The 23080-nt window shown below is 35.7% G+C and overlaps 1 protein-coding gene across 15 annotated transcripts in view; it reads left to right on the forward strand.

Moving 5' to 3' along the window:
• Positions 1 to 23080, forward strand: part of LOC123866919 (cAMP-specific 3',5'-cyclic phosphodiesterase) — a 600070-nt gene that overhangs the window by 574124 nt on the left and 2866 nt on the right. For all 15 annotated transcript variants that reach the window (XM_045908710.1, XM_045908701.1, XM_045908712.1 and 12 more), the window contains 3 exons: positions 14166 to 14259; positions 21617 to 21726; positions 21845 to 22972. In XM_045908710.1, the coding sequence (XP_045764666.1) occupies positions 14166 to 14259; positions 21617 to 21726; positions 21845 to 22972 (1332 nt within the window). The remainder of the gene's footprint in view (positions 1 to 14165; positions 14260 to 21616; positions 21727 to 21844; positions 22973 to 23080) is intronic.

Raw genomic sequence — 23080 nt, forward strand, 5'->3', positions numbered from 1 at the left:
TTGCAATCAAATAATTACATAAAATTATGTCAACAATTGTTTTGTGAAGTTAATTATTAGCTAAGTTTATGTTGAGGCAAAAAAGATAGATCGGCTTGGAAAAGAGTAAAGTCTGCCCTCTCTTTTTTTTCTCTCTCTCGTCTGGCTTTACAAAGATTAGCCAATGTCAAGTTTGTAGTTATTTGTAACAAGTTAGTTAAACTATACAAGTATGGACCCCGTCTGTGCCAGCGCTCGCCGACATACACACGGCACCCCCTTAGAGCGCTTTCTAAAAAAAACACTCCAAAAAGACAGAGCACGCCCGCCAGCTAACACCGACACAGTCACGAAGTCCAGTCTGCCCTCTATACCGAAGGCAGGACATAGGATATACCTATTGATGATTAATTCGTGCATAATTTAGACAGTTTTCTTTGGATATGTTTTATTTAATATCACGCCTTGGTTTCGTCATTTTCGACTTCAGCGCATGTTAAGATCTCTCTAAAGTAATTAATATAAATTCTCAGCATACCAAGTCTTATACTGTAAATGATTTGGATGAAACATTTATTAAAGGACGATACCTTGTATAAGAAAATATGTCAATGCTACTTACATTCCAACACTCATTTAAACCTTTTATTCTCTCTATTGAAGCGAAAATATTTCCTTATAATATTCTCCTGAATGAAATAAATTACGAAAGCTTTTTGTTAGCTACGTATGAATGTAATAATTAGTTTCTTTTATTGGTAACACCGCAATGCGGTAGACCAACCCTATAAAATTAAGTACTTACTATAAAATTTTAAAACTTAGTAGGTACTTACGTAGATAGAAACCTAACAATATTATAAGTATTTGTAACTTTTTAGCGTTGTTATAATATGGCACATAGTTATAAAAATGTGTACCTATACATGCTATAAAGTAAAACTCAATATTACAAAATTCATGATCTGAAGTGGAAATCTGATACACTACTTAATTGGCAGTTTGGAGTAGAAAATAAAATTGGCAGTTAGACTTGAAAATATTTGTTCAGTGACCGAATTAAAATTAGGACACTCGCCCACATAACAGCTGTAGGTACCTATATTATGTCATAAACTCTACCTACGATATACATAACTTTGTGATGACGGTGATAATGTGTTTTAATATCAATATACGAGTAGGTTTAAAGTATATGCCTGGAGCATAAAGTATATGTAAATTCATCATTTTGGCATTCAACATTTGGGGATTCCACATTTTTCATAACTCCAAAATTCAACATTTTGCGAATTCAATAATTAAGAGAATTAAACATTTTAGGAATTCGTCATTTTGAGCCTGAAGGGTTTGGAATCTAGGGCTTGGAACTTAAATGGAAACAGCTTCCAAACCCTAGCTTTCCTACTCGAAGATTGACCAAAAATACGTTAGTCAAAGACCGTTTTACTTTGCCTAAGAACTCTAAAACCTGTGGATTGACTAGGCACACCTAGAAACGGCAAAAATTCGGATTTTAACTTCAACATGTTATAGGAGTAAAGAGTGTGGTTTGGTGTTACGCACTATAATCTAGGTCAGGGCCGACAGCGGGTTGATTACGGCCGTAAACAGCACATGGTTTCATAAAATTATTTGAGAAACAACGTATCTTATCATTATCGCGATATTTATACAAAAACATGTTTAGAGAGTTGGCACACGCGCTACTATTTTATCGCGATTCAGTCTCGGTGTTTGTTGTCAAGTGCAAATATTGCCTAATCTGCCCTAAAGAATGATATGTATGTAGAATATGCCTAAGTACCTATTTCAAAATATGTAACACCGTTTCAACATTATTTGTTCTAAATATTTCTGAATTATTAATAAAAATATGTAAAAGTAGTTTAGCAAGTCTAATGAAGGAGTTAATTTTATTAGAATAGAAAAGAATAGATTTTTATTCAAATAAACTTTTACAAGTATAAACTTGGTATGTTTTGAGTATACCTATAATTTTATAATATAAGTATTTCTAATATTATCTATACTGGTAGAAATTCTGAAAAGTTAGCAATATAGCTATGTATTTTGAATTGGTTTTAACAAAAAGCAGGTTTAGCTTTTGTGCCTACATTCTAACTTTACCTACATTAAAACATTAATATTTTCTAACCTTCCAAAAATGATTTGGTTACTAAGCATGTTGCAATCACCTTTAAAAGACTAAGGTAAAAAAATCATTTTTTCAGTATATTTCATACCCCGTATTTGTCAAAAGGCTCTCAATTCATAAAATAGTTTATAGTGTGCGCTATCTCCGAATATAGATCATTTATCATTATCATGAAAAAGCAATGATAAAGATCAATGCCCCATAGCAACCGATCGACGTGAAAAATTACGTGGAAGAATCTTATCTACGATAGTATTATATTATACAGTCAGCTTAAAATCAAATTTAAGGCTCGGCTCAAACGGGCCGAATACCACATTCACACAGTGGTTGCGCGATCATTAAGTTAAATATACGGAACAACTGTTCTGAACGAAAATCGTATTCCACAAAGTAGTCAAACCAAACATGACTAGCAAAGGAAAGAAAATTCTTAACAAAAAATTCGTACTTAATTGCGTACTTAGTACATGGAAATCGTTATGCACGACCGATGTCTGCAGTTGTGGTGGTGTCACTCTCAACTACCAGTTAACTTAGGTGGTTAGAGCAAATGTGGCTGCGCTAGTGAATTGACCACATCACGTGGGCAGAGGCTCCATACAAAATGTACGATAACTTTAGTTCGCAATTCATCGTAAGCCACGTGTGGCTATGGCAGCAGGCTCGTTTGCATAAGCCCTAAAAGTGCTATGACCGAACATTTTGGCAGTAAACACATTCGCTTTTACAGACGAGCAATTAGAAAATGAAACTGTGTAAATGAGGGTTAATAAACAGCTTTGATAACATAATCGCTTATAAGTCGTAACTAGGGCTATTTTTCTTCTCGGGTATTTTCCATCGTTTTATCGGATTTTTTATTTACAATCGGACCTATATCTACTGTGTTTTTATACGTAGTTGGAAAGTTGATGAAAAAAAAATTAAAGGTATTAACCCTACATACTTAACAAACGTCTCTATCTTATAATTTAGAACTGCCATCCGTTGTGGATTCACGAGTTTTTAATTTCTGTTCACTTTATTGGCCTACCGTTACTCTTAAAATCTAACAATTAGTATAAAAATAGCATTCTGACTTCAAGACAAAATTGAAGCCATAAATTTTATTATCTTGATCTCTTACACTTGAAGGCTTACAGAACTCGTAGGTACATTTTAATTAAATTCCCATGAAGCAAGCGTCAGCTTACAAGCGGGCAGCAAAGGAAAATCCGACTTGTTTAATAAATATCAATTTGATTTCGGAAACAATAATTCTCGTAGCTATAAATTGGATTACTAAATTTATATTTTATTTTAATTCCAATGAATTCTACTTTATTTTGCTTTCCGAATTCGGAGAATCTTGAATTGTACATAGAAAATGTACATAAAAGAAAAAGAAACAGCTGCCAAAATTCCGGATTCAACGCTACGCAGAATTACAGACGGATATATACAGTAGAGACGAAGACAAGTTTATTTTTCTACGCGCTTCTCAAGTTCTTATCCTCGATAAAATCAATTCATACTCATAGAATGTGCGCTAAGGTAAAGGAAACAGCTGCCAAAGTTCCGTAAACAAATTTTTCTGTGAACAAAGCTTGGGTGAATTAAGGCCGGATGCTGAAAACAATTTTATTTTTCTACGTAAGTAAGTACGATTTATTCGTAGTGCGTTTCAAATAAATGTAGTTTAGCACTCCTTTGAACCAACCAATCAAACTCAGTCAAAATATGTAGATACGTAGCTATTTTTACGGGAATTAGGACGTATCTACAAAAAAATTCCTGTCCCCTCCAACGAACCTTGTGCTCGGAGTAAGTATGTACGACAATATTGCAACGGATGGGCTTTGAACCGGCGGCCTTACTATCCGGATTTTACTCCGCTTTTTTAACAGTGGAGCTATCGAGGCTCTACGCCGAGTTTGATGGGTTAATATTCAAATGAAAACCAAACTACGTTGTATGGGGCAATTGACGGAGAAACCGCCATAAAACTCACACGCAAGTATTTAACTTTTTATTTTGTGTCTTTGAATGAGGAATTAGCGACACGAATTATTATCTTGTCGATTACGATAACTATTATTTGATAATTGTTAATTAGCTCATCATACCTATAGGTTCACGCTTCATAAAATATTCAATCATGATGCAACCTTTAATTTTTACGGTGCCCATTTATCGCGTCCAGATATGTAACGCTGATAATGACTAGAGTTTCTAAACAACAATGCCTGTTGCTGTACTAGATCCGGAGATAATTAGGTGAACTGAAGGAACTGAAAATCCGACCTCTGTTGCTTGTTATACCAATATTCACATAGCTGTACCAGAGAGGTTACCACAGTTTCATGATACTCTATACTAATATTATAAAGAGGAAACCTTTGTATTTTGTATTTTTGTATGTTTGTATTGAATAGGCTCAAAAACTACTGGACCGATTTCAAAATTTCTTTTACCATCCATGTTAGTGGGATTCTTCCGAATCCGTATAGGCTATATTTTATCCCGGAAACAAGATAGGATTTTTCGTGGTAGTGTCCACCCGTGCGAAGCCGGGGCGGGTCGCTAGTATAGCTTATATAGAGAAAAATTGAACAGTTGTATAACTTTTGAATAGCCTTGTAACAAAATAAAAAACCAGTAGGTATGTTACGTAGTTATGAACATGTCACATGTGACCCCGGACAGCTTTATATGTATAAGTAATAAATAGTATTATGATTAAATACACCGATATCAGTACGTACATGAAAAATGATAACATGCTGTGCTAATAATACAGGCATACTATTTTCAATTTGATATTGGCATGGCCGGCGTCCGTTATCTCGTACTATAAACCAGACAGATATCAAATCCACAGCATCCCATCCTATAGAGTATAGCCCAATTAAGTATTTTAGTATCCATTCTTTGAAAAAGTCCTGCACTTACTTTCTCTTTTCTTTCTTACTCTTTTTCTCTCAGGAAGCCTTTACGTGTTAGACTTATGTTCCCAAAAGCTTTAGAACTTTGTCTCGTAAAGTACAGATAGATGACAAACGTATTGATTTATTAACCACCCGACCCAAAAAGAGGGGTTTTATAAGTTTGACGTGTGTATCTGTGTATCTGCCTGTGGCATCGTAGCTCCTAAACTAATGAACCTATTTTATTTTAGTTTTTTTTGTTGGAAAGGGGGCTTAATCGAGAGTGTTCTTAGCTATAATCCAAGAAAATCGGTTGAGCCGTTTGAAAGTTATCAGCTCTTTTCTAGTTACTGTAACCTTCACTTGTCGGGGGTGTTATAAATTTTTAATTTACACTTCTTTAATCTAACAAGTCCGACAACAATGTTATTAGTTTAATAGCACACGGAACACATTTAAACGATGCGCTTTATAAAATCTGATAAGTAACCGGATTAACAATGTAAACAAATGTAACGGACATATATTATCTACGTGGCAGGAGGCACGTCCAACACTGCCGTATAAGCGTCACTTATAAATAAGGAACGTAGTAATAAAATGTTTGCATAACGTTCACATTTTTCTTAGATCTCGTGAGAGCGACGCGTCATATGTCACGAACGCTGTGAGTCATAAATGATCTGATGAAAATAATTAATTATATCGATACGATAAAGTTATATCATTCATACCTATAATGACGCAAAAATGTCGCAATCTGACCGTTTCCTAGACTTAATTTCTTTTGTAATTACATACCTATGACATTTTTCTATTTAATTATATTATTATTGAACTACATAACGTGCAGAAGCGTACCTACTGCGACCATTTTATTAACCCCCGACCCAAAAAGAGGGGTGTTATAAGTTTGACGTGTGTATCTGTGAATCTGAGTATCTGTCTGTGGCATCGTAGCTCCTAAACTAATGAACCGATTTTAATTTAGTTTTTTTTTGTTTGAAAGGTGGCTTATAAATATAATAGAGAGTGTTTTTAGCTATAATCCAAGAAAATCGGTTCAGCCGTTTGAAAGTTATCAGCTCTTTTCTAGTTACTGTAACCTTCACTTGTCGGGGGTGTTATAAATTTTTAATTTACATTTGTTTTCTACTTGATGTGACCGCGACTCCGTCTGTGTGGATAGTAGCCTATGTCGGCCTCCTGAATCAAGCTATCTCCGTACCAAATTCCGTCTAAATCCGTTAAACAGCCTTTAAAATACCGTGGGAGCTCTTTGATTTTCCCCTTTCACATTTTAAAATATTAGTAGGTACCTTGATTTACTGATTTATTAACACACAGATTGACATCTGCTTGCCTTATTCAAAATACTTATTTCAAAATTAGATTTAAAAATATTTTTTTAAAAAAGTTTAAAATTCTATGTAAATATTGATTTTAGTATAAGTGGCAGACCTAACTTGCAAATTGATACCACAGAGTAAGGATTATATACAGAGGTTCGACGAAGCCTTGTAGACAGAGAAATCGTTTTTGTATACTGTACGAGACAGAGGAACAACCCGAATTGGCCTACGTTTTTTGGGGCATATCTTGAAGGATCATCGTGGTCGTCATTTACCATAAGATCTAAGGCATCGGACTACTGGGTCACTCTTTAGGTATACTACTGTGGTGAAGTGCACTTTACTTACAAAGTGATACCATAGAGTAAACATAAGATATTAAATACAGAGGTTCAACGAAGCCGTGTAGACAGATAAATCGTATGGTAAACCGTGTGAGACAAAGGAACAACCCGAATTGGCCTACGTTTTTCGGGTCCTATGTTCAAGGATCGTCATTTACTACGAGATCAAAAGCGCCGCACAACTGTGTCACTTCATTAGGTATACCTACTGTGGTGATACCACATTTTGCGACTCTTCTTTTACATAATCATTGACCCAGATATTCTTACCGTGAATTTATCATGATGTATCGAATTCACAATATCATCCTTAAGTTTTCCTTATTATCATTTATCATTATGATTTACTTACCTACTTTTTGTACGGTCTACTTTCCGTTAGGTGGTGAAGATTTAAAAACCAGTTTATATATTTTATGTAGTGTCTGCATAAATATAGAAATTGTCTCCAAGCCTGCATATTGCCTTCCCGACGAATCGTCTTTGTTCTTCATAAACTAAGATCCTTCCCCCTCTCCCTCCCTCGTTAATATTTTCAAGGAAACACTTCGTCTTATCTATATAGGAAGTCTTATAAATCATTTCCTATTCCAGATTTTAAAATAATATTATGTATTTTTTGTCTGACACAAAACGCGCAAAGTAGGCCATAATATGCGATATGCTTTAGCTAAATTATGATAAATGGGGTTAATTGGGGTTAAATATAGATCTGTGTATTCCTAATGGATTAAATCCATCAAAACTTCAATCATAAAACATAAAAGTAAAACTGTTTTGCCCCAGAAGCGCCCAGTATAATGACGACACAAGCCCTTAAACATTTGTTTAGAGAAACATTTCAAGTTTTTCAATTTCTGAGAGGCTTTTAAAAGTTTTAAGCCAGTATAGCTATTTATGAGAACCTACCAAGTTCTTACTTCGCTGACCCAAAGAGGGTCTTAAGGTGCCAACGCACCTGAGCTGCGCTGCACTGCAGACCGCGGCACATTGCGGCAAAATATTATTTCTATCATTTTGTATGGAGCATATCGCACTAGAGCGGCGCTGCCGCGCGTCGCGGCTGGAGAGAATATTGTGCAGCGCGCTGCCGCGACGCGCAGTTCAGCTGCAGTTCAGTTCAAGTGCGTGGGCACCTTTAGCGTCCGATACATAAGCTGCCTTTCAAGCCTGTACTACGCCTCCACGCAAGTCGTATCTTCCGAAAGCTTGCAGCCATTATGAATTCTTTATTCGTAGTGCGCTCCAAACCATTCCAGTATGCGTTCACGGGTTATCTTTTTCACTGGGAAAATTAAAATTTCTCCAACGGCTAATGTTTCCGTTCCAAAAGGTTTCGATTTAGTCCAAAATTAAATTGTCCTTCGTAAGTACTTACTTTAATTTTGTTTAGAATTCATGAAAAGCATTATTTGTGTTATTACTCGATACAGATTCTATGTATACCTACTTATGTCGTTGTATTTAATCGGAACTCGGGGTCGAGGGGAATAACTTCAAAGCGTACGTGGACGTAAGAACATGTGTTAAAGGAGATCGCATATGGCGACAAGATTCTCATGACTAAGGTTGCTTTTCCACCAGAGAGTATGTGCTATACAGCTATGCTGAGCGGAGTCAAAACCAAGCTACGAAACTAGACTGTTTCTACTAATGCTAAGCGGTGTAGCGGAGCGAGTAAGATATAAAAATGTGCCGCCGAGGTAGCTGTCCGAGGTAGATGTGCGACTCGAGCTACGCGATGCATAGGGGCAGGAACTAGGGAGAGCATGAGGCTACACTACTCGCGAATCCGTAGCTTCCGCAATAGCTTTCAACCATAGCACGCATCTTCTATATGAAAAACATAGCTATGTTGAACTCGTTTCCACCAAAGCCTATATGGAGCAATGAAAACGATTGGTGGATAAATACACATCCATAACGACGTAGCATAGCACAACTCTGGTGGAAAAGCAGCCTAAGAGGCGCATTTTGACTACTGAAATTCTAATGACGTCAGCAGCATCGCCTACGTAATAAAAATGTGTGAGCAGATATCACGTCAAGACAGACCTACGTCATCAGCATTTCGTTGATACGGCTGCACTGGCTGACTCTTGCTAAGTATCACCAACTCATCTGCTTTCATCATTATTCATTTAATATTGAAAATCGTGGTTTTCACGGGTCGTGTCGTAAGCGATCTACATTATGGTTTCCTTTATATTTCAATATCCACCTTTGTTCTCATTTTTCCTTCAATATTGGCTTGTGTGATACTTTTACAGTAACTTCTTTGAAGTGTATGACTCACTTTAAGATGTGGGCTATGTTGGTATATTTTATTTCTCAAGTATCCGGGTAAAAACTACGTACTCGGTACTTACTCTAGTGACCGAGTTAGATGGTTCTGGTCCAAATTTACGTTTAAAATAAGTGCTTTGGATATATTATTCCAAAGCACATAAGTAGTTACCATACCTATTTCAAAGAAGTTGCACATAACTAGTATAATGCTTTGAAAAAGTTCCACTAGTTATAGTCGTCGTTATTTCAAACGATAGAGATAGGTACAAAACTTCTAGACATAAGTCTTTGCAGGGAATTCTAATAGAACAAAGTCCAGCGACTCCCAACAACTCGCTTTTAAAAGATCCATCCATCCATCCATCCATCCAGTTTCTAGGATTGTTCATCCATCCATCCATCCATCTAGTTTATTGTGAGTCACTGCATTTTCCGATGCGAAGTTACGTACAGCAGCTTCGGATTGCAACCAGTCATCGACTCTCCCGGCTATGTGTTCCGCCCATAACCACTTCAGCTTTGTTGGCTACTCAAGTCAGAGCTCTTCGTATCTGATTTGATCACGTAGAGGTAGTACAGTCCTTTGTCTATCGCTGAAAGCACAAGTAGGTATGTTTTCGTTCCTGAATAATTCCTTTATATCACGATGAGGGCCTCGGGACCTAAAAACTTTGTGAATGGCATTTCTTTGAATATCGATTCGCCTATAGGAAACGTTTTAGTGAATCAGCGGTATTACTCGTAATAAAGAAAAAATAGTGAATGGCGGACGGCAAATTATGCGGTTACTGAACTAAAATAGTTTTTTTAGTAATAGTCATTGAACTATGGTCTTTACTTACTGTTAAAGATATTTTTTCCCATTAATTCATTTCATGTGAAATGAAAACATTCAATGTAAATCCATACAATAAATTCAAAAGAAAAATATATTTTCATTTGATATTCATACATAGTTTTAGTTTAATTTACCTGCTGTTTTGTTTGTGTGATCAAATAAAAAAGTTTTCTTTCTTTGTTTCTTATTTTTTCTTTATAAATTACAAATTGATTCGCCCTGGTGGTGTCCTCTGGCTTCGCACGCACCTATTGCAAATAAAAATTTGAATGTGTTGCTAACTGTACATAAAATCTATGAAATTATAATGCAAACTAAATATTTTGATGCATTACGCACTGAAATTCACTAAGGAGTTTATAAAATAAGCGAATACAAATACCTAGTCAGTTATGCAGATCACAAATTTGATTTATAAATACTAGAAATTAAGACCAGAGAAAAGATAGTAGGTATTTTTGCAATTTAAAAGACAAGATAATATAATTGGCATCCAATTTTGTTGCCTCTATCTATTATAGAGATACGAAAGCACAAACAATGCGGCACTCCGCAGCACTTTATTTGGAATAAGTCCAAATGTTCTCAAACCTATCGATTTTATGATGATATAACTAAGCACGAGAATCCACACACGCTCAACGTGAAAACATAACATACAAGCGACACAGACTATAAGAATAACCAAGATAATCATAATAATATTATGAGTAGGTATTATAATAAAAGGCCCGGTAGGCCAATTGCGGAGAATCTGCATCAATCATTGACCACTTCGGAACAAACCGCTCTTGACTCGTATTATTATATAGATATATATTATATTCTTCACTGATAGATAGTCTGAAGAATAAGTTCCTGTAATTATTTCTACCTTACAATAACTTAAACCAAATAGGAATAACATAAAGCTTTTACTTATCGGACCCACGTCCCTTTATAAGCTTTTAAGATCCGGGCTTTGTAAAAAAGAAAATAAAAAGTAGTTCTGCGAAAAATTATTCGAAGAAAAAATATCAAGAACTTGCTCTCCTGCCAAATATCACTTATTCGTCATCTATTTAATAGGGCAAGAGTTCGTGGTAAATTAGAAGGTACCTACTTTCTAAAAGCCGAAATCTTTTTATGTAGTAGGTACTATGACAAAATGTCAGGTTTTTCAAGTACCTCTTAAAAAAATGTAATTCAGCTCTAAGGGCGATTACAGACTAGCGTTCCTTCTACGCGTATAAATGCTCGTTTTGGTATACGCGCTTAAACAAAGCTTAAACACGCTCGCTACGTTTCGTGCTTCAATAAATCGACGCGCGTGCACGCGTTCATTCCAGCGTGTTTACTTGAATAAGTGGGTCAGTAAGTAGCAACACTACGAATTCCGATGAAGAAATGGCTCGCGTGTATACGAGCGTATACAGGGTGGTCAAAAAGTCGTGGATCAAACGCAATAGGGAGATAGAGGAGGAATTTTTTTTTAATTAGTGTAATTGTAAGAGAATTTGGTATTTTGCTAAAAAAACCCAAAAATATTAATAACTTTTAGGGCAATTTAAATATGGCCATGCTGTAGAATTTTTTTTTGCTGGAAATGACCTCCTCTATCTCGCTATTGCGTTTGATCCACGACTTTTTGACCACCCTGTATAAGCGCGTCTATGGTCTACGCTTGTACGAGGTGCGAGCGTGACAAGTACTGCGAGTACAAAAATGACCTTACTGTACGCACAAAAAACGCTAATCTGCAACCACTTTAAGGCTTTGCGACGTTGTTTTATTTCAATGCTATATCAATTTAGTAGTAGGCATAAACACCCGCATCACAGCAAACGGCAACTGGCACAAATTAGCATCTAACAAGTCGATAACGCGCAAGATACGTATCGCAATTTGTCGGAGTGGCGGAGACCTCGGACGCGCCACTTCCTATCCCGAGAGCTGCTATCAGGGACAACAGGCAAGGCGATAAAAAACTGTGTCAAGAACACGTCTAAATTTACAAAAGTTGAATGTCGTATAGTTATCCCGCAATTAAGCGTGACATACGCACTTTAGCGCCACAGAATTCTAAATAAGGTAATAGAAATGGTATCTGCTGACTGAGTTTGTTGTGGGCTCTCGGACTTGGGCGCGTTTGGAAACCTCGTAGCTTTAGTTTTAAGTTACGCAATTAATTATCACCACTATATCGTACAAATTTAACAATTTCGACCATCAAAAGGAGTACAATTGTACCTACTTTGAATAAATGATTTTGACTTTGACTTTGACTTTAAAACCGATACAGTGTGTGTCTAATTCCGAGCACTCATTCATCTAAATCTATACCCACTCAAATTATTATTTATTTATTATAATATACCCATCAACAATTGTTGAAACCTCTGAAATCTCGCTGTTGAAAACTTAGATCATCCGGCCCATAGGGGTGAAAGAACAGTCGGGGAAGGTCAGCTAGTTGCATTTCCTATCAACAACTCTAATGCTTATAGTATTTATAAGAGGAGAAACGTAATAACTGACTCGTATCAACGTACTTTTACAAACTTGAAATTTTATACGTAGGTTCTTTCTATAACGTAGACCCCATTAAGTAAGGATTTTATGAAATAACGGGAATACTCAAAATTCTAAATAAAATATATTCAAAAGAATATCCCCGAATCTCTAGCATCGAAAGCAACGTAAATTTTTCTTTAGCGGCATTCAAATAATCTTAATAATTTCTTAATAACACGCACTGATGTTACACTGCACATCTGCGGCAAAAATTTCGCGCTTCGTAAACACTTCTAAACCAATTCTGAATTCTGTGATTTGCACTTTGCAATAAGCTTCAGTCATCAACTCATCAGCGCTACTTACTTATGGGGATTAAAGGATTATTTATTACTAATCATTGGACTTTTTTATGAAATACTATCTAGTAGGTATCTACTCACCTACTGATGGAAAATGAACTATTCAAATATAATGAAGAATTACACTTTTTTGAACATTTCCTTTTTTTTGGCATATAGGAGAACTAATTATGGATTTTGTAAAAATCAACCCGTATAGGCATAACTAAGATGTACGCATATGAAAAGAAAATATTGCTCTTTTGGTACGTCTTTCACGTAATTTTGGAAAATTCTTCATTTTTAGTATGTAGAGTAAATAGAATATTTGTCATAAAGTCATACCTACTTCTTTAAACACATAAATATGGCATATCAAATATGTAGCTATAAATTAATTAGTTATGTATCTATTTGAAGACGACGTATTCAACAATATGAAAGCGTGCTACGCATAATTTTTCCGACAAGCTTTTCCCATTTCATATGACCTAGTATGAAGCTTGCATGATAAGTATGCTGAGGTTTAATTAAAAACAATGTTCCCCTTTTCCTCCTTTGATAAAAGTAATTGCGGTTCACTGTGACATGCTGGTTCATGAACAAACCGCATTTCAGTAAGTATAAAAGTTCCCTTATTGAAATGTACCTACTAACAAACGTTTCATTAGATTCAATGGAAAAAAAATCATTTTGTTTATTATGACATTGTAGGGCGTAGGCTCTATTAAAATACTCACTAAAATTGATTGAAATAAAATTACTTAATGCAATTCTAATATCTCTTCTAAGTTTCTAATGTATCTGCAAGGTAAACAAACTTTGGCCAATCGCGTTAAACGGACTAACCATCGTTGAAGGCCTTATTAAACTAATTGTACGCAACTTTTTATTTCCAATTGACTCGTTAATTCGTTCCAGATAAAACTGATCAAAGCCGGGTAAATTTAATTTAACAAGTATAATCTTTTATTGGTAGGTTTTAACCTAAAAATCCCAGTGAAATTCAGTGGACCTGTGACGCACGTAGTAGAGATGCTGTAAACTTAGCGGATTTGTTTAGAGTTTAGACCTACGGGGGGGAAATAGGAAAACTCAGAAGCAAGATTACTAGAAAGGCGAGCAACTCATTAATACTAAGAAGGCAATATTTCTGAACGTAACTACGTAGGCAGGCTATGACTGATCGTGCTACGCTTAGCCCTGGCGCCACATCCACGGCGCTTCAGTCTACAGATAGCGCTCGCGAGGTACAAACGTGTTGTAACCGCGACTTGCATTATTTACACGTATTACATACGATTTATTTATCGGACTATTTTTTTTAGTTTTTTTTTATAACTACATGTGTTGTGAAATGCGCGTGTGCGCCGAGAGACAGTGTGTTAAGTGCGCGCCGGGTCGCTGGCTCAAGCGACGTGCTTCCCGAATGGCACACTCAATCGAGATGTTACGTTTGCAGTTCAAACGGATGCTGAACAAGGAGTTGAGCCACTTCTCAGAGTCCAGCAAGTCCGGCAACCAGATTTCCGAGTACATCTGCTCGACTTTCCTAGGTATGTTTTATTATAACCTGTATAATAATAATTAACGGCCGCATACTGAAACTTATCGTAATGCTTAAAAGCGTGTTTAGTGTTACACTGAACATTATTAGTATTTTTTCATACAACAGAGAGTAATAAGATTTTTTCAGTATTTGGCCGTGAGTTCTTCTCTTGTATTACATAACAGACTGAATAGTTAAACACCAGTTAATATTTAAGAGACATCTTAAATAGGAAAAGTTTTGTCATTAAGGTTATAGACATACGGAAATTGAAAACGTGCTTAAATTTCAATAAAAGTTTTAAGTATTCAGATAATATGGGTACATATCTAATTATGTATATATTTTAAGTTTCAATCACAAGTTATATTATTTAAGACTAGCGACCCGCCCCGGCTTCGCACGGGTGGACACTACCACGAAAAATCCTATCTATTTTCCGGGATAAAATATAGCCTATACGGATTCGGAAGAATCCCTCTAAGTAATGGTAAAAGAAATTTTGAAATCGGTCCAGTAGTTTTTGAGCCTATTCAATACAAACCATACAAAAATACAAAGGTTTCCTCTTTATAATATTAGTATAGATTAGTATATTAGTATAGATGAGGTTCATGGCATGAGGCTGATGATATGTTCATTTAGAACAATAATATAATTAATAACAAAAGATTAAAGATGAGACATACATTATTTACTTATATCAACAACAATAATATGTATGAGAAAATTATTTTATTGTAGACCACCTTATTTAAAGCTTTTAACAAAAACAAAATAGTTGAACACCATCCAACGTATATTTCTGCCGAATATTTTTCTTTATTCACATTTTATTTGGATGATTTATCTCGCTTTACTTTTTTCCCACGAAAATGTTATACCTGATGATATGTGAAAATATAAACGTTTAGTAAGAATCATACGCATAAGAGTACTTAATATACTTAGATAAGTTGTCAAAACAATATTATCTATTGTTGTTATTGGATGATAATAATTAAGTGCGACGGGCGACCACACTTGAGGGAAGTTTCCCTAACGCGCTCCCTAGCCCTCTCCATACAAATGTAGTTTCGTTATCATTTGAATTATAACCTAACCCAATGAAATTTTGGAGCTACACGTTCTCAAACAAATATCTATGTCTGTGGTTTCCAGATTCCTTTAAAAATGTATAATAAATAAGGTAATAGAGAAGCTAACAACGTTTGTATAAAGTACGCTACGAATGAACCCATCTCAATGTTTATATTATATTTAACCAAAACATTACACGTAATAATTAATTATTCATATTATTAAGAGGAAAATAATTTGATTCAGATAAAATCGTGAGTTCGAATCGTGTATTGGGTATTATTATTTATTGACTAGGCAGTTTATTACAGAAATACTTACCTAACTACCTCATGGAAACTTTAGATAGATTTACCTATTTTCTCTAAGTAGGATAATTCAATGAGAATTGCCTAAGTCAATAAACTAAGCAAATAGATTGCGAAAGCAGAGCGGCATTGTGACGATTACAAACTCCGCATAAAGTAGTCTAAGAGTTTAACGAATATTCTCCTTTACTGTCTGAAAATAGAAACAGAGATGTTATTTTTTATTCAAATCTAATAGGTGCTTACATACTAGTAAGCCTGAAAAAAGAAAACCCACCAAAAAAATTAAGTATAATATTTATGTAACAAAACGTGAATAAATACTGAAAATTACCTATTTGTTATTTATAATTAGGTTTCAGTAGTTATAATTGGTTCCTTTTCCTTGTTGTTTCCAATAAGTACCTATCTATTCAATATTATATTACTTACTTAAAAAACCTAATACTTAATTTAAGATAAAAAAGGGTCATAAGCTTTATTTGTTCACCAAATTATTTTGTACATAATAATAAATTTTATATAATAAATTTTATTGAGCAAAACATAAACACATAAACACACAAAAAACACTGTTGAACAATGTACTAAGACTAGATTATTATACAATTTGGTACTTAACAAATTTTTGATGACAAAGTAAGATAATTAGTAATTAGTAACATAGCTTTGTTTTTGAGTGTTGCAAGATCAAGGACTGGCTATCCTAGCTAGATTTTTTACATCTGTGTTAAGGATAGCCAGCCCTCTCCCTCAGTTATCTAAAAATAAATAGGGAAATAAAAAGTAGGGTGCACAGTGTGTGTGTGTGTTTGTATGTGAGTTTCTGTGTGTATGTGTGTGTGTGTGTGTGTGTGTGTGTGTGTGTGTGTGTGTGTGTGTGTGTGTGTGTGTGTGTGTGTGTGCGTGCGTGCGTGCGTGTGTGTGTGTGTAGGTGTGTGTGTATGCGCGAGTGTGTGTGCGTGATAGAGAGAGTGTGTGAGCGAGATTATAAGAGAGTGAAAATGTGTAGGGGTGCGTGAAAAAGCAAATAATTAAAAAGTTAAAAATTTAGAAATCTGTAAAATGATTAAGATAAAAAATAGAAACAATTAATAGGTTTCTTATTTTAATTCACCTTAATTATTATTTTTTATGGTGAATATAGTAGATTTACTGATAGACTGTAAGAAATCTTCTGTTTCTTCATAAGATTTATTCATCAAAAAGGATGTAACTTTCTTTTTACACTGAGTAAGCGGTAAGTTATAAATGGGTAATTCTGCATTAATCTTATTATATAAAAAAGGGCCAAGATAATAGAAGAATCGCTTGGTAAAAGCTAATTTAGGCGCACGTAAAGTGCAGATCTTATCTTGACGCCGCTTTTCAATATGTCTATATGGTGTGTTTTTATGCTGATGTAAAATTATATTTAAAATAAAAAGCTTTCTGACACTAAGGACGCCACAATCTTTATACAGTATGGTAGTAGGAAATAGGATAGGCCGAAAAGTTGCCACCTTTAGTATGGCTCGCTGAGCAATTTCAAGGGGCTTTAGAGTAGTTTTAGCAGTGCCACCCCAACAAGTGATGCAGTATAGAATTATTGATTGGCATAAAGCATAATACACATTACGGATTACAGTGGAATTTGCAATGCTTCGTAGGTTTTTGAAAATAAAAATTAATTTTCGCACTCTACTAGTAAGTAATTCGACATGGTCTTTAAAGTTTAAATTTTGATCCAGAACAATACCGAGATATTTAATTTTGTCAGTAGGAGCTATACAATCACAATTACAGTTGGTATTTAGCCTATTTGAGCAAGAGTGAACTTTGATGGTTAAAGGAGTTGTAGGCTGAGTATTTGTACGTATTGAATAGGTCATAAGTTTGGTTTTGGTAATGTTAAGAGTTAAAAAGTGAGAAAGTAGCCAATCGTACATAGTGTCAAATCCAAGTTGGGCGGCTTTTTTAAGATCAGTCCAAGATTTAGCATAAAAGGTAATGGCTGTATCATCGGCGAAGGAGACTAACTGGGCATTTGGAATTTGAAGGTTACAGAGGTCGTTGATAAAGACGAGAAAGAGAGTCGGGCCTAGTATGCTACCTTGCGGAACGCCATAAAAAATTGGTAACTCATCACTCATGTTATTATCAATTTTGGTCATTTGTGTTCGCCCAGTAAGGTAACTGCGGAAGAAATTTAATTGATTACCACGAATACCCATTCCTTCTAACTTGACCAGGAGAGTAGGAATGGGTACTGTGTCAAAAGCCTTCGCAAGGTCCAAAAATACGGTTAGAACTTTATCACCGTTATTTAAGTGGTTAATAACATTATTTGTTAGTTCAAGGACAGCATCATTTGTGCTTTTATTTTTCCTGAAACCGAATTGTTGGGTAGAAATTAAATTGAAGTGCTCAAGATAATGAACTAGTCTTTTGCAAACCAAGCGTTCAAGGATTTTTGACAATGCCGTAAGTATAGCAATCGGCCGGTAATTATTTATAGATTTATCATCACCACTTTTGAAAATTGGAATTATAATCGCCTTTTTAAAGGCTGTTGGGAACAGACCTAAAGAAAAACTTTGGTTGAAAATGTGACACAGAATAGGCGCCAAAATTTGTGAATATCTTTTTAGTATTGTTGGAGAAATTCCATCCCAACCAGTGGCAGCATTAGGTTTTAACGATTTAATAACAGAAATAATTTCCTCAGTATCTGTTTGAACAAGTACAAATGATGACAAGCAAGCAGCAGAGGTCGAGACTGTGGTAAAGGTAGTAGTTGCTGAATTCTGACTTACTTTGTCAGCAAGATCTTTGGCTACGTTTACGAAGAAGCTATTAACATAATTACAAGATTGTAGTGGAGTATAGTCACACCTTAATAATTGTGGACTGTGTTGTTTAGGTTTTGAAGTGAAACATATTTTTTTGAGCGTGTCCCATAACTGTTTCATGTTATTTCCTGCATTATCTATTTCTTGTGATTCATATAACCGTTTTGCTTTTTTTATAGCTTTAGAACAAAAATTTCTGTACCGTTTATATGTAAGTTTAAGGACTTCATTATCTGGAAACTTTTTAACTTGTTTGTGCATCGAATCTCTGTTACGCATACATCTTAATAACCCTTGGGTAATCCAGGGTTTTAAGGTTCTCTTTCTATTGGCGATTTTTAAGATAGTTGTATTTTCAGTAATAGCTTGGGTCAGCGAATTTATAAGACAGTCAGTAGCTATGTCAGGATTTAGGATATTATTAATATATGATAAATCTAATTTTTCGATAGTTTTATCTAGTGTTTCATAATTGACTTTTGAAACTGTATGATATACTGGAGATGTGTGAATATGCTTTTCAAGGGCTATTAAAGTTGAATAATGATCAGTAACAGTAGTATCTAGAATAAGCGTTAAAGCTGGCGATTTAGTACGTAATATGACATGATCTAGACAGTTGTTGCCTCGCGTTGGTGATGTGTGGGCTGGCAAATAGCCATAGAAAGCGAGTGTGTTAAGGTAATCCTGAGAACGAGAATCTAAAGAACCGGGCTTGATGTCTAAGTTTAAATCACCTGTAATCATTACGGTTTTAAATTTAGCAAGTGAGCTAAGTATGTTGCTAAGAGCAACAATGAACGTAAAACATAACGGTAAAATATGCCTACATATTTCCTAGCTAAATATTATATGTAAAAGTGATAAGTAATTCTGTCCTGTATTAAAGGTTTAGTCTTTGTGCGTCATCAAATGCCATTGTAGGGGGAAAAGTGGGTGTGTGTCACACTCCCCTACCAGTAACCTCGTTTCACAATTTTCTATAATTTATTAACTGAGGACGGAAGACTTAATGGTAGGTATTGATTTCAGTATAAATAAAAATGCATTCTATTATTAGAGTCAAGGAGAGAAATTTACGTCAGTCATTGCTTATAATAGTGACCATTACATACAAGGTATTCCTAAGCTCTTAAGGTAATTTTAAATGAATTATAAAGTAACAAAATGATGCCCGCGACTTCATCCTCATGGATTTAGGTTTTTAAAAATCTCGGGGGAATCTCCTGCTAATTCAAGCTATAATATGCTATTTCCATTCTTAATTTCAGCCAAAATGGTTCAGTCGTTGTGGCGTGGAAGAGTAAAAATATCCTAATTTTTAACCCCCGACCCAAAAAGAGGGGTGTTATAAGTTTTACGTGTGTATCTGTGTATCTGTCTGTGGCATCGTAGCTCCTAAACTAATGCACCGATTTTAATTTAGTTTTGTTTGTTTGAAAGGTGGCTTGATCGACAGTGTTCTTAGCTATAATAATCCAAGAAAATTGGTTCAGCTAAAAGTTATCAGCTCTTTTCTAGTTACTGTGACCTTCACTTGTTGGAGGTGTTATAAATTTTTAATTTACACTTGTTGTTGTCCTATTTTTCAAATCTTGGGTAAGTGTAAGATTAGGATAGGATATTAGGATTAGGATAAAGTAATAAGTACCTATACTGCGTAATGCTCACGACACTCAGCGATGAGGAGTATGACTATAAAGCAGAAGTGACTGCGTAATAAAGAAGACCTTACTGCGTACCTTAATATGTACCTATATTGCAGTAATAAAGAAGATATTCGTTTAGCGTAGACAATAATATTATTGAAGTTGCACAAAAACAATAGCACTATTTATTCTACAGCTGAAATTCCTCTAAGAAGTGAATCTTAAATAATATCGCGTAAATAAGCTGTCGTAATTATTTCAACAACTGTTGTTTCGATTTTCATAAATTAATCTTGGTTACATTGAAGACGATTGTTATTGTAAGATTCAATTGACTATTAATAGGCTTGAATATGAAAATTGGATTGGTTCGTTGACATATTGAGGCCACCAAGAGACGATGGCACAATTCTAGTGGGCTTATACCTACGTCATTTAAAATTATTCGTAGCCTCGGTGCACTAGGTAAAGGCTAAGTTGGTGGAACATAATTCAACTGCCACATACGATAAGAATAAACTCAAAATAGATATTGATTCGTAATTGAAGTAACTAACTAACAAGATTTTTGTGGGTATAGCTGATGGCACAAAAAAAATCCGTTTCGGTCATTACGATAAATTAAGTAATTTATTTTGCGCAAACTGGCATAAAATATCTTAATAATATACCTACCTATTCGCAATTTATTTTATTGATTTCTAATGGTTATTTTAGTGGTGTCATTAAAGATAATTGAACTGGCGCTTTGATAGTCTATTTTTATACTTTTCTACATAGGTTAGTTATGTCGGGACGTACTCACAGTGTTTTTGCGATTAGATATAGGTAAAGTGGACGCGTAGTAGCCACCCCACTATCGTATAAATTGCGATAAAGCGATCCTCATAATCTGCTGTGTATTCATACCAGGATTAGTTCATCACACTTTCTCTAATCTCGTCAAATGTGAGCTGATAGAGATAAAACTTGAAATGGGGATGTCATTCCAAAAATAGACTCATTCTTAGAAATAGACTGCAATCTCTGAAATCGTTTAGTGACATAAGCCTCCAAGATGTTGCGAAGTTGTATCTATGTCAAATGGTAAAAGTAGTAAATGGCTGGTTATATAATACCGATACTGATGGTGACCCAGAAACGAGTAGGTATTAATCAAACACGCATTAAACACTTCACATGTTAGCCTACTTTCTTTCGGCATTGATACCCAATGACACGATTTCGGCGGCGATAATGTTTTAATAGGCTTACGCTCAGAACAGCTTCAAGGCGGCTTTTGTATTTTTACGTAGTTTTCAGGCCATCATAACAATAACTAGACCGCACGTCGGCATTCGTTATCAACAATGTTGAAATGATAATTTTTTTATCTCCACAATAATACCTAATGATAAATTTCACAGATTTTTTTACGAAAAACAAAACGAAACTCTATTATTAATTTTGAATATTACAATCAAAATAAATAATATATATTTATTTACTTGTTACAGATAAACAACAAGAGCTCGACATACCATCACTACAAGTTGATGAAGCAAGTGAACGAATCAAGAAGAAGGAAAAGCCACGCCATGCAGGACCTGGCACTACTATGTCTCAAGTGAGTATAAGGAACTCTTTAGTTAAAACTTAAAACTTATAAAATTTTATATAATCGAATACAAAATGAAATTCACATCTAATCACCTTTAATAACAACCCCCTTTCTTCTTCTACAGATATCTGGTGTTAAGAGGGCACTTACACATACAAACAGTTTCACTGGTGAACGTGTACCAACATACGGAGTAGAAACCCCTCACGAAGAAGAGTTGGGCCTACTATTAGGAGAGCTAGATCGCTGGGGCGTTGACATTTTCCGCATCGGTGACCTGTCCTGCGGCCGTCCTCTGACTGCAGTCGCGTACGCCGCCTTCACCTCTAGGGAACTATTAAACACATTGCAGATCCCAGCGCGCACCTTCCTCGCGTTCGCTGTAACCCTCGAAGAACACTACATCCGTGATAATCCGTTCCACAACTCACTCCACGCAGCGGATGTCACGCAATCAACAAACGTTCTGCTAAACACGCCCGCTCTAGACGCGGTGTTTACGCCCATAGAAGTGTGTGCTGCGTTGTTCGCTGCTTGTGTTCATGACGTCGACCATCCCGGTCTGACGAACCAGTTTCTGGTCAACTCGAGCTCCGAATTAGCTTTAATGTATAATGATGAATCTGTACTAGAGAACCACCATCTCGCCGTTGCCTTCAAACTTCTACAAAATGACGGCTGCGATATATTCATAAATCTTCACAAGAAACAAAGGCAGACGCTGCGAAAGATGGTTATCGATATGGTGCTTTCTACGGACATGTCCAAACATATGAGCCTTCTAGCAGACCTCAAAACTATGGTAGAGACGAAAAAAGTCGCCGGCAGTGGAGTGTTGTTACTGGATAACTACACGGACAGAATACAGGTTTTAGAAAATCTCGTACACTGTGCCGATTTAAGCAACCCTACGAAACCATTGCCGCTATACAAGCGATGGGTAGCGTTACTCATGGAAGAGTTTTTCCAGCAAGGGGACCGTGAAAGAGAACAGGGCATGGACATCAGTCCCATGTGCGACAGACATAATTCTACAATTGAGAAATCTCAAGTCGGTTTTATCGACTACATCGTGCACCCACTTTGGGAGACGTGGGCGGACCTAGTACACCCAGACGCCCAAGACATCTTGGACACTTTAGAAGAGAACCGCGACTACTACCAAAGTATGATTCCTCCGTCGCCGCCACCGGCGCCCATTCAGACGCACTCCGGCGCAGACGACGAGCGCCCCGAACAGATACGATTTCAAGTGAGTTGTGTTATCTTACTTTTATTTATAGGTACTTAGTTATCTTCTCTGAGAAATTGATCAAGCTAGTTTCATTACTTACTTCAAATTCTAACATTGTCATCATTT

Source organism: Maniola jurtina, chromosome 7, assembly GCF_905333055.1.
Source record: "Maniola jurtina chromosome 7, ilManJurt1.1, whole genome shotgun sequence".
In the NCBI taxonomy this organism is placed as follows: Eukaryota; Metazoa; Arthropoda; class Insecta; order Lepidoptera; family Nymphalidae; genus Maniola; species Maniola jurtina.